Source organism: Apium graveolens, chromosome 1 (assembly GCF_009905375.1).
Source record: "Apium graveolens cultivar Ventura chromosome 1, ASM990537v1, whole genome shotgun sequence".
NCBI lineage: Eukaryota > Viridiplantae > Streptophyta > Magnoliopsida > Apiales > Apiaceae > Apium > Apium graveolens.
The window spans coordinates 142,994,347-143,006,568 of record NC_133647.1 but is presented as its reverse complement, the minus strand read 5'-3'; the positions used below and the strand labels follow the sequence as shown (position 1 = coordinate 143,006,568).

Below are 12,222 nucleotides of genomic sequence, written 5' to 3'. Positions count from 1 at the left end.
ATCCATGAAATTCTAAACTTATTTTTATCTATTTTTAGACTGTGTCTTGAATATTTTTTCGGACCGCGCGAAACGCGGTTTCTTCGCCTAGTTTTTAATATTTTGAAATCTCTCCAAAATTACATATTCATTAACACACTTTCAATAATCATTACATAATTTTTGAAATTAAGATTCTGAATCTAACATATATGAGATTTAAAAACAGATTTTGAGAATTCTTAAAATTCAAAACTTTTTTCATAATTTTTTAAAATTTTCAAACAAATTATTATTTGTAATTTATTTTAGGAAAGCCTATGAAAATAAAAAAAAAACATCAACACATCTTCTCAATTTTAAAATTAATTTTTAAAAACGGGTCCTTTCATTATCATTCCCTTTTTAAAAGAGATTTACTCTTGAGCGCTGACAAATAGTATAATAATATATTAATTTTTTGTTGTTAAAAATCATGGTTGTAAAAATCAGTAATCGGTACTAATCGGTTTAAGTACCGATTAGGGATTAATCGGTAAATCGGGGATTAATCGGAATAAAAATAGGATATATTTAAATATTTTAATAATATTTAATATATTTACCTTATTTATTATGTAATATATAATTTAAAAATAATTTATATATATTAATAGGATTTCAAAATATAGACCGGCTAAATATTTTTTAAGGATTAATCGGGAATTTATCAAGGATTTTTTTTAAAATTGGGGATTTTTAGAACACTATTAAAAACTCGTAAAAAAAAATTACTCCCACAGTGTTTTTGAAAATTATAAATAAAAATAAATTTCTTTATTTAAGTTTGAACATAATCCGCCTGCCTCAAACATTTTACCGCCAAATCAAATCGAAAAAATCGAAAATATAAATTAGAGCAGAGCAAGCAGAGACCTAAACCAAAACAATGGACTCCCAAAACGACGCCGTTGAGATACTCTCTTCTCCTTCCTCCGGTTCTGAACTCAGCGATTCCGGCGACGACTTCGCCGTTAATTCACCAGAAGATACACAAGACGAAGAAGAAGACGATCTCGATTGCGATTCCGATGACGACAACGATAATAGTAGTAAACAAGCTGGACACGTGGCTTCTCGATCCACCGTCCGTTCAGCACCTCGTCGAATTGATCGGAAATCACTAAATGTCGATGCTCTTGTCAGGTATCAAATCATTATTACTATGTGTGTGATTTGTGTGTGTTTATTATTTAATCTGTGTTGGTTTTAGTGTTTAACTTGTATTGGAAGCTTAGTTTTGTGTATTACAGATAAATTTAGGGGGTTTTATGAGCTGGCGACACGTTTCGAAGATGTAATTGGATTAATTAGAGAATTTAGGGGTTTTGATGAGCTGTCGGTGTAATTGAAATAGAAACAGAATTTAGGGTTCTAAGTCTAATAGTATAATTTGTACTATCTAATTGTAGGTTTTATTGCATTTAGACAGTTAACTCGAAATGTATATATATGAAGTCATTGTTTTTACACAAGCTCTAATGACTTCTTTACGTGTGTGTGTGTTTGTGTGCTGATTTCGATTTTGCCTTCTGGTAGTACTTATCTTGTGTTGGAAATTTTAGTTGTGTGTATTGGGGATGATTTAGGATTTTTATGAAGTGGGGGCTCATTTTGAAGATGTCATTGGAATGTATTTAAATAATTTACGGTTGCAAGTTAACTAGTAGGCTCGGGCTTCTTTTTTTGTGTGTAGTCGTAGTCGATTTGTGTTGGATGGGGTTTGGCATGGGTAGTCATTCAAGTTCAGTTTCTTGTGAGTTAATCTTCGTTTTGTATGCAAATGCCAATAGGAAAGGATTTATTATTTATATATATGGGTTTATATACAATTAGGCAATGACGAATGTATGATTTGTGAACTTGAAATTATGATTTCAGAGGGAATCTTGTAGTGAAAAGGCAGTCGCTACTTCCCCGAGTTCTTTCTGTGACAGACAGAGCAGCAGCAGGCAGGAAGCCTTTTCAACCTCCGTGTTCTAATGGCTACTCTGAAGAGAATGAAAAGCTGGCTCAACGGCTCTGGGCTCGTAAACGGTTTGTTCCATGGGGTTCAACGAGGCCAGTTTTGGTTCCCATTACAAATACGGTAGATATTCCTGTTGCCACTGAAAAAGAAGCTCCAGAAGAGGATAAGAGCTTGCCACCAGGGATTGAACCTTTGGTGTTGTGGCAGCCTGAAGAATGTGAAGGGGAAGACAATGATTTTTCAGTGATAACAGTTGATCCCTTGCTTGTTAAATTTCTTCGACCTCATCAAAGGTAACTCGTGCATATATAATTTGTAAGAATTATTAGACTAAAAAAAATAATGAAGCAAACTTAAAAGCAGTTGAAATGCTAATATGCTTCTTCATATTTCCAAGCTCTAAGAAAGCTCAGGTTTGTTAAGCCTGTAGACTATGGCCGTAAGATAATTATATATAGGTTCTAAATGTAATGCACAAAGTATATTGTTTAGTATGTATTCTGTCAATCATTAAAATGTTAATAATGATAGTTAGAGAAGTAACAATAATATAGAGATCAAGTTTAAAAACTGTGGGAAGTCATTCATATGTTAATTAAAGCAGTGTCTTTCTTTACTTGCATGCTGAGCAATATCTATCTTTACTTGCATACTGAGAGGCTACAATTGAATATATTTTTTTCAGAGAAGGGGTCCAGTTCATGTTTGAATGCGTTTCGGGCTTATGTAGTGCGTCTAATATACATGGGTGTATTTTGGCTGATGATATGGGGTAAGTACTTTGTCTCTTTTCAAATTGCTGGCCAAAGCATCCAGGTTTAAGTAATTACTGTCTGGTTAAAGTTGTGAGTCTTCTTCGCTTATGGATGCGCAGTTTAGGAAAAACATTACAATCTATTACCCTTCTATATACTCTTCTTCGTCAAGGATTTGAAAAGAAGCCAACGGTTAAAAAGGCAGTAATTGTAACTCCCACCAGTCTTGTAAGCAACTGGGAGGCTGAAATCATGAAGTGGGTTGGGGAAAGAGTCAGTCTTGTTGCTTTGTGCGAAAGCACCCGGGATGATGTAGTTTCCAGCATTAAAAGTTTTACAAGCCCTCGCAGTAATCTACAGGTATATCCAGTAGAAGTACATTGTGTTTAATGCTAAGAAGTAAATATCAATAACTGATACACCTTCATGCCTGTCTAGGTACTAATTGTTTCTTATGAGACATTTCGAATGCATTCATCAAAATTCAGTGAAAATGGATCCTGTGATCTTCTCATATGCGATGAAGCTCACAGGCTAAAAAATGGCCAGACTCTAACAAATCGAGTAAGGGTTGTTTTGTAGTGACATATTTTGGTTTAGTTCTTCTGATGATTTATGAACAAGTATACTGTTTGTGGTGTTACTTACAAATAATATATCAGGCTTTGGCTGCTGTACCATGCAAGCGCCGGATTCTATTGTCAGGAACACCAATGCAAGTGAGATATATTTTCTGCCAAACTGGATATTTCTGTACTTGTCAAGTTCCGAGTCTTTGTTCCATAACACAATCTAAGAATCTACGCCTTACTTTTAATGCCCTCCAGAATGACCTGGAAGAGTTTTATGCTATGGTTAATTTTACCAATCCGGGAATATTAGGCGATGCGTCATACTTTCGACGCTATTACCAGGTGACTGATATTCCTATCCTTAGTATTTGAATAGAAACTGATTATTTTGCTACTTGCTTAAACTTTGTAGATCAGTATTTTCATGTATTATTAGAGCGCTACATTTAAAAAAATTAACATTAGTTGCTGTGATAAACTGACTGTTTTGCTCAAAATATCTGAAAACATGGAGTTTAACTGATGGTTTTAATGGGCCTCCTGCAGTTTTGCAAAATGTGCCATGTCACATTTTAAGCATTGTATGTTTAACGTGATTTTTTTTGTGGATTCACATGTTAACCTACTGGAATGAAGACACCTATCATATGTGGAAGAGAGCCCTCTGCTACCGAAGATGAGAAGAAACTAGGCATTGAACGATCTGCAGAATTGAGTGCAAAAGTTAATCAGGTACATGGACAGATTAGTTGGGCCTTGAGATAGGTTTTTCATATATATTTTTTGAAAACTAAGGTTAATTATACATCTATTATCAGTTTATATTGAGGAGGACTAATGCGCTGCTATCGAACCACCTACCACCAAAGGTAAAAAGAAAAATCTCGATTTTTGTATTACATTATGTTAGTACCTGAAAAAAATGTTAGCTGTTGACTGTTACGCTAAAAAACTTTTCTGACAACTATAGAAGATGTCTATTGCTCTATGTAGTTTTATTATGGAGAAATTGCTTTCCGCTGCAATAGACGGTAAAGTTTGACCAGGCATATACTAATAGTTCTTAACATGGTTATGGGCCTCTACAATATTTATGAACTTGTTTTCTGGTGAGGTATTAGTCCTTTACGTTGGGGTACTTTTCATGGCATCGAACTTTGAGAAGGTGGTTTCTTTTCCCTGGAAAAATATGAATCACGATATATTATGTTTTGGTTAGCATGAGTAGATGAGTTTAGTTGTGCTATTATGTTTACTCTTGCTAATATACTTTCATATCTCTCACAAACAAATACCCCTTGTTGACTCAGTTTGACTTAATATCAAAGTTATAATCATTTTTTGGGTTTGTTTGATATTCCAAGATTAAAAAATTGGATGTGAGAGTACTTTTTATAATTGTATTAGCTGTTAAGTACTGAACATCATGTTTGAGTATGAAAATGTGTGGGTTTCATTTTTCCTATTGCTACCAACCATCAGTTATTATTAAATTTTTTTAACTGTTGAAGTTGATTCATAAATTCAGATTATGACTAAAATTGCCTACATATCTACAGATAGTTGAAGTGGTTTGTTGCAGGTTGACTCCTCTGCAAGTTGAATTGTACAACCATTTTATCCATTCCAAAAATGTAAGCCATGACTATCAATCAAAGGCCAAGGCTAACACATGCTCCTAAATCGTCTAGCTAACTGATCTACTGTGCTTATTTACCATGGGATTTTGTAATCATTTTCCTGTTACTGGTAAATACAGGTTAAACAAGTACTTAATGAAGAACCAAAACAAGCAAAAATCTTAGCATGCATAACAGCACTCAAGAAGTTGTGCAATCATCCCAAGGTACACTGTACAACATTACTTAGACACTTGTTAGGCTATTTCAAAATAGAAAGTACAAATTATTTAAATAACCAACCATGGTCGCAGATGTTCATCAAATTAAGTTGTAGTTAGAATGACAATAGTTTAGTTATGATGATTAAGTGACGAGACAGTAAACATATGGTTCTAGATTCTTTCAAAAAGAAAATTGCATGAGGTGAGAGTAAAGTTTAATTGTTTATGATCATTTTGAAGTTGATATATGACACAATACGAAGTGGGAGTCCAGGAACATCAGGGTTTGAGGACTGCATGCGCTTTTTCCCTCCAGAATTGTTCTCTGGAAGGTAAGAATACTTGTCTGATGTGGTACATATAATATTGTTTTACATTTTCCCTTAATTGGCAATTTTGCATTTTAACATGTTAGATCTGGATCATGGAGTGGCGGTGATGGGATTTGGGTTGAACTCTCTGGTAAAATGCATGTGTTAGCCCGATTACTAGCTCAGCTTCGTCAGAAAACAGATGATCGGATTGTCCTAGTATCAAACTATACACAAGTACGAATTCACCTTCTAATTGCATAATATCATTGTCCCTGTAGACTGTAGTCATGCGGTGAGCTATTTACCAACATTTTAGTTCAACATTTGGTAGTTTTTGTAAATTTATTGAAATATGCTATGCACCCAGAATGCATGTCTAATGATCAGGTGGTGTAAAATAGTTATCTTTATGAATCAGTTACTCTCTTTTGTTTATATTTTATGAATTAAATGAAGGGTGATAAGATTTTTTCTTTGTATGACGAGTCGGCGCTTAGCCGCTTACTGATTACTTTTAGACAAGTTAGCTACATTCACTATTCCTTATAGTGAATTAATGACATAATACTAATTACTGGGAAACTGCATTGATAACTTTATTTTAGAAAGAAAGTTACTTTCTTTTTTACCATAATACCATTTATAATTTGTTGTGTCCACTAACTAGTATTTGTTATAACCAGACCCTGGACCTTATTGCCCAATTATGTCGGGAGAGAAGATACCCATTTCTAAGGCTTGATGGAAGTACGTCAATCAGTAAAAGACAAAAGTTGGTCAACAGTTTCAATGATAAATCAAAGGTAGTCATGTTTCTTTTGGCCTTCAAGTTATGCAGAACAACTTCACATAACAAAGTAATTCCACAATTTGCAGGATGAGTTTGCATTTTTGTTAAGCAGCAAGGCTGGTGGCTGTGGGCTCAATTTGATAGGTGGCAACCGACTAGTTTTGTTTGATCCTGATTGGAATCCTGCCAATGACAAACAAGTAACTACTTCTTGTTGACATGTTAGTTGAACAATCATGCCTCTATTAAGACTAATTGCATATGAAGATGTTTAAGTCATATTATTTCCCTTTTACTTCACGTTTAGGCTGCAGCAAGAGTTTGGAGGGATGGTCAAAAAAAGAGGGTGTACATCTATAGATTTTTGAGCACAGGAACCATTGAAGAAAAGGTTTTGATATAATCTTATATAACATATGTTCTCTGGAAAAAACCCAGTGAAACTTCTCTATCGTAAGCTTGATGAATTACTTTATGCTATTGCAGGTTTACCAGCGTCAGATGTCAAAAGAAGGGCTTCAAAAAGTTATCCAGAAGGAACAAACAGATCTTAAGAACCAAGTATTTGCTATCTTTTTTTCATCTTATCACATAATTTACATGTTTGCCGAACTTAGATCAAGACCACGTACTTTATTATTGCAGGGGAACTTTCTGTCAACCGAAGATCTACGAGACCTGTTCTCACTTCATGATAATGTTAGGCAAGTTATTTTCAACCACCCACTGAAATTTAAGAAAAATAATTCTGTATACTGTTATTTACCATTAGCATTTTCTACAAATATTTGTACTTGACAAAGTAGCGTGATATCTAGCTTCCATATGACATGGAAACAACTAATGAAACTATTACAACATGAGAAATCTAAGGGGACGTCAAGTAAAAATGATAGAGTGAATGAGTATTGCGATTATACATCAGTTGTAATCCGATATCTTTTAAGCTATACTTCATAAGAAATTGATTTTTTTTTTGTATAATAAACATTCCTATTTATGAAGGTTTTGATTTCATCATTACTGAACAGTGCAACTGATTTTATAAAACATATTAGTTGAATAACTTTAGACTAGACTTGTCGAGAACCATTCCCATCAGTTTTATGTACTTTTTTTTACATTTTTTTCTGGGATCTGATATAGCTTCAATTAAGGTATCTACCATTACAAATTTACTATATCCGTTTGCTTTGCCTCCATGGTCAAAACTCTTCTAAGTAAAGATTTCTATGCAGTTCTGAAATTCATGAGAAGATGAATTGCATCCGTTGTGGAAGCTGTGGAGGAATGGCAGATGATATACCTGAAACTTATGCAGAACAGAATGGAGTTAGTTCAGTAAATGAAGATTGCCAATCTGATCAGGATGATATAGGGGGCTTCGCAGGGATTACTGGGTGCTTGCATAAGTTAAAAAGCTCAGAGAAGCAGGTCAGTAAAGCAGATAATCAAAAACCATTCTTTGCCCAGGTATTCATTTTGATTTCCTGCCGTGATTGAGTCATTTATATATTTGGATAACAGGTAGGAACCCCTCTTGAAGAGGATTTATGTAGCTGGGGTCATCATTTTAATCCGACATCTGTTCCAGATGCTATTTTACAAGCATCAGCTGGAAATGAGGTATGCTAACAGCTTTAAAACTTTTCAGATATTAATCTTCAGGAAGCATGATAGTGTTTACATTTGTCACTATATGAAGCTCATAATTTCATACCGCTGCAGGTCACTTTTGTTTTTACGAACCAAGTAAGTGGAAAGCTTGTGCCTGTTGAACCGGTGGTTCCAAAGACAGGCAGTATGCATGAAAATAAGAATCAATGCCAGTCCAAGGGAAATGTATTCCCAAAGTCTCTATCTATATCACGTCATCCACAGGCACGCCCATGGAGTTCTCCCAATAGCGATACACCAAAGAACAATTTATCTGCTTCTCTAAAACCTTCACAAAGTAAGTACATCAAACCAATCACGCCACATTTAGAAAGTAGAAGCCATGTAAATATAAAACCTAAACTCTCTCTGAAGAAGCAATTACCTCAAAAAAGGCATTCTCCAGATCATATAGACGATGATGATGATTTTCAGTAAAACTTTTTACTTGGTGCAAGACATTATATTGCCATTTTTTTTCTCTGTAACAAGTCCAATTCGATTTTCTTAATATATGGAATCCCATTATATGTCGAGTTTAGCGTGTTCTGAAACTCAGTAGAGTCACGTAATTAACTAATAAGTTTATAAGCAGTTGACTGGAAAGGAATAGAGCTTCCAGAAAAGTTGCTGAAAGAATCTGGATATTCATATGTTCATTTTATGGGCAACTTATAAAACCAACATAGACATACAAATGTTATTAAACATGGATGAAGGCCAACAGGCATATCTGTTGGCATTTTTATGACAATCTCAACTTGGCCTGGAAGAGCCATTTTCCATTCTTAATTAGTTATACTTTGGCTTTCTTGGAACTAAATGTTCTGAAATCCAGTACTTGTGTTGTGTTGGATTGGCTTTATTTAGCGCCATTTTTATCCATCAAAGATTACAAAGCTTGGTTGAATGGATGATTTCAATAACTAGTCAACTGTATGTAATACAAGCAGAAACTAAAAGGAACTTAAAACAGTCATCAACACTCTCCGTAACTAATTATATCTCTATTAGAGCCAAAGCTAGCTGAAGCGACCATTGACAAAGTGTGTTTGCCAAGATCGATTAAAATATGCAGTGTTTTTTCAAGACAAAGAGCCTCAAGTGCTGAGATGAAGGGGTTCGAAACTGTGTAACTCTTAGCCATACCCACGCATATTAACTTGGGATGAGCTGTGGCTATGATCAAACAGACTAATAGTAGCTAAGGCCATTGGAATGACCGTAGCAGTATTTCCTTGCCTTGTGAATTATATAAACTTTACTTGCAATTTGCAAACTTATATCATTGTTCTTCATGATTTTGGAGTTCATGACGATAAAATTTTAAAACAAATAACACCAGTTACCACTTGCTTCATTGAACTTGATAATCTATACAAACATGTTGTGGCTTTAATTGCCAAAAACAGTAATTTTAATTGATCTTTTTTGCATATAAGCGCCTGTAGCTCAGTGGATAGAGCGTCTGTTTCCTAAGCAGAAAGTCGAAGGTTCGACCCCTTCCTGGCGCGAGTAAATTTTTTTATTGTAAAAAACCCTGCCAAAAAGCAAGCTTTCTTTTCCTTTTTTAATGGAACTAGTATTATTTTGCATGCCTTCAACCTGAAATTGGTTGTTCGATCACATAACTGTTAATTCTAATTTAATAATCCGTTAGTAAATTTTTTGAATTTAAAAATTGCCTTCAAGTTGGCCATAAGTTGAATGTCATTTTATCATATTCACGTTATATTCACACAAGATTATTAAAGATCATTTTTTAACTTATTATGCTTTCTTAAAACAGGTAAATTAGTAATGTATGAAGAAAATTGAATTGCAACAATTGAATCGACTTTTTCCGTTTGTACATGCAAGTTTGTGCCGAGAATGTACTATTATGTCCTACCCAATTTGACTAATAGTCGCATAATCATAACCTCATGCTATATCATATAGTATACAATAAAATAGTGTTAGGGGGAGATTATATATGTGATAAAATAGTGTTGGAGTAGATTATATATGTGATTATGTCCCACCTAATTTGACCTTATCCAACAATTTGTATCCCTCGAATTAACGAAGTATCATTTCCGTGGGTTTATTGCATTTTAACAATAATTATTATATAAGTTGAGTGATATTTCATCATATTTATTAAAAAATAATTAAATAAATTTTGACATCTAATTTGTTATTATAGATTAATGAATATATCACAAGAAAAATGTTTTTGAAATAATATATGACAATTATGTATTATACTGAACTTGATTTTCAAATTTCCAAATTCAAGTTTCAATTTAAAAGGTTTGGATGTGGATGGTCGGTGTAAATAGAGATTATCCATAACCATGTCTAGTTCGATGATCTTTGTTATAGCAGTAATCAACAGTGTTTAAGGGGTTGAACACTTCAACTCATTAGTTAATTATTACTTACACTTTTAAGCACGTGTTTGACATGATGATGTTAAGTACGTATTTTAGTGAATTCAATGGAACCTAGTCAGGATATATGTCAACATAATACACACACCGTCATTTATCTGTAGTTTACCCCCGAATAGATACTGTCGACATCAAAGAATCTTACAACAGGACATTAGCTGCTCAAGAACCATCCCCTTAACGATTCTCAAAATGCACATTCATTTTATCGTTATTAATTCATTTTATCTTTTATACTCCTATTTTAATAAAATAATTGATATAATTTACATTTAGATTAATTAATCTCGCATCATCTCACCCTCTCAAACTTCTACTTAAATTTAAAATCGGACATCCAGCCAAAATTGACTCTAACATTTTTGAATGATAAACCCCTATAAATTCCGGAAATCCAACCGGAATTGAATCTAATAGTAATTATAATCATTTTTTTCTAAGATTTGTTTAAGTTGTTATTATTTTTTCTGTTTTTTAATGATATTATATAGTGAAATACTATACTATCAGTCTATCACTATGCTCTGTCTTTTCAAATATTTAATTACAATTACACTCTTTTTAAATTTTCTGATATCCAACGATAAACTCCTGAGTATCAAAGAAGAACTATATTTTGTTGTGCTGTTACAAATTAAAAGAATACATTTAAAAATGTTTAATCTGTTTATGTATACTTGATCATAATAAAGTCGTTCGTAAACTTTGTTATTACATACAAAATCAAACACTATGAATATTAGTCCTACCAGCAGAATCACAAGACTGATCACAATTATCCATCGTCATCATCCATTTCTCGAACTCATCATCCCCTGTACTCATCATCTCCATTTCCATTTCACTTCTTCTCGAATTTTCTGCCTTCTTCTTCTTTTTCTCTTCTTCATTTCGTAATTTCGCAATCTCTTCCTGTTGCTTATGTAGAGACAGAGAAGAATCATAATCCGCAAAAGGAAAATTGAGCTTAGCTCTTGGGCCTCTAAATTCTACAGCTGCTCTATCATAAGCACGCGCAGCTGCCTCTGCAGTCTCGAATGTCCCTAGCCAAACACGCGCCGCCTTTCGTGGGTCCCGGATCTCCGCAGCCCATTTTCCCCACGGTCTCTGTCTTACTCCTCTATAATTTTTCTTCTTTTTCATCATCTTGGTGCCCACATTCTTACCCTTGTTGTTTTTATCATTTTCTTCGAAAAAATCGCATCCTAAGCAACCACTAATGTTACACAACTTGCATGTCTCGGGCTCAATCATAAACGACGTAGAAGCGGAAGCAATAGCAGTAGCAGTCGTAGTAGTAGTAGAAATTGGTAATAAGCGGAAATCATCTGACATGTCCATTGCTGAGCCCCCGGAGAGGACATTTTTTAACGCGTTAACCATGACGAATATTTCTTGCTCGGAGGTGAGTCGCGGTGGCGGAGGCTGGTGGGTTGTGGCGGCGCTGCCCGGCTGACTTTTTGGTGATTTGTGAGTTGGGTTGTGCATGCTGAAGAGGGAGACCAAATTAGAAGGTTGTTTTGTTTGTTGAGGAAGTTATGAAGGTCAAAATTGAGACGGAGTATATATATATGTGAGGTGTGTACGTGGCCTCATAAGTGCCAGCTAAGCAACACATTTCTAACACGGATGAAGAAAGTAGAGTATGCTTGATGTTTTCACGTGTGGGATTGGACTCGTGGACTACTATTTTATTCACTGCTCCTTGGAGGATATTTCCAAATCATAAACTAACCTTTTCATTTTCATTTAATTTTATTAGACTACATATATTTTTCTCCACATATATCTAATACATTTAATATCATTTGAGTAGAGTTCAATTTTCCCCAAATATGTCAAAAATCTTGAAAGAATTCCAATAAATTCA

The 12,222-nt window shown here is 34.2% G+C and overlaps 2 protein-coding genes and 1 non-coding gene across 3 annotated transcripts; 2 read left to right on the top strand and 1 right to left on the bottom strand.

Annotated features, from left to right (window-relative positions):
* The first annotated feature begins 845 nt into the window (after positions 1-845).
* On the top strand, positions 846-8,428 carry LOC141667717 (protein CHROMATIN REMODELING 25). Its single transcript, XM_074474324.1, has 21 exons — positions 846-1,164; positions 1,900-2,280; positions 2,673-2,759; positions 2,862-3,102; positions 3,181-3,306; positions 3,405-3,461; positions 3,570-3,656; positions 3,951-4,046; positions 4,133-4,183; positions 4,874-4,948; positions 5,074-5,160; positions 5,398-5,489; positions 5,573-5,705; positions 6,155-6,274; positions 6,348-6,461; positions 6,569-6,652; positions 6,748-6,822; positions 6,907-6,965; positions 7,500-7,695; positions 7,789-7,887; positions 7,990-8,428. Exons 1-21 carry the CDS (start codon positions 908-910, stop codon positions 8,353-8,355), a joined length of 2,883 nt encoding a protein of 960 aa, XP_074330425.1. The 5' UTR covers positions 846-907; the 3' UTR covers positions 8,356-8,428.
* Positions 8,429-9,358: 930 nt separating this feature from the next.
* On the top strand, positions 9,359-9,431 carry TRNAR-CCU (transfer RNA arginine (anticodon CCU)). Its single transcript has one exon. It is a non-coding gene; the product is annotated as a tRNA-Arg (tRNA).
* Positions 9,432-10,950: 1,519 nt separating this feature from the next.
* Positions 10,951-11,887, bottom strand: LOC141667709 (ethylene-responsive transcription factor ERF109-like). Its single transcript, XM_074474311.1, has one exon. It carries the CDS (start codon positions 11,838-11,840, stop codon positions 11,076-11,078), a length of 765 nt encoding a protein of 254 aa, XP_074330412.1. The 5' UTR covers positions 11,841-11,887; the 3' UTR covers positions 10,951-11,075.
* Positions 11,888-12,222: the final 335 nt, after the last annotated feature.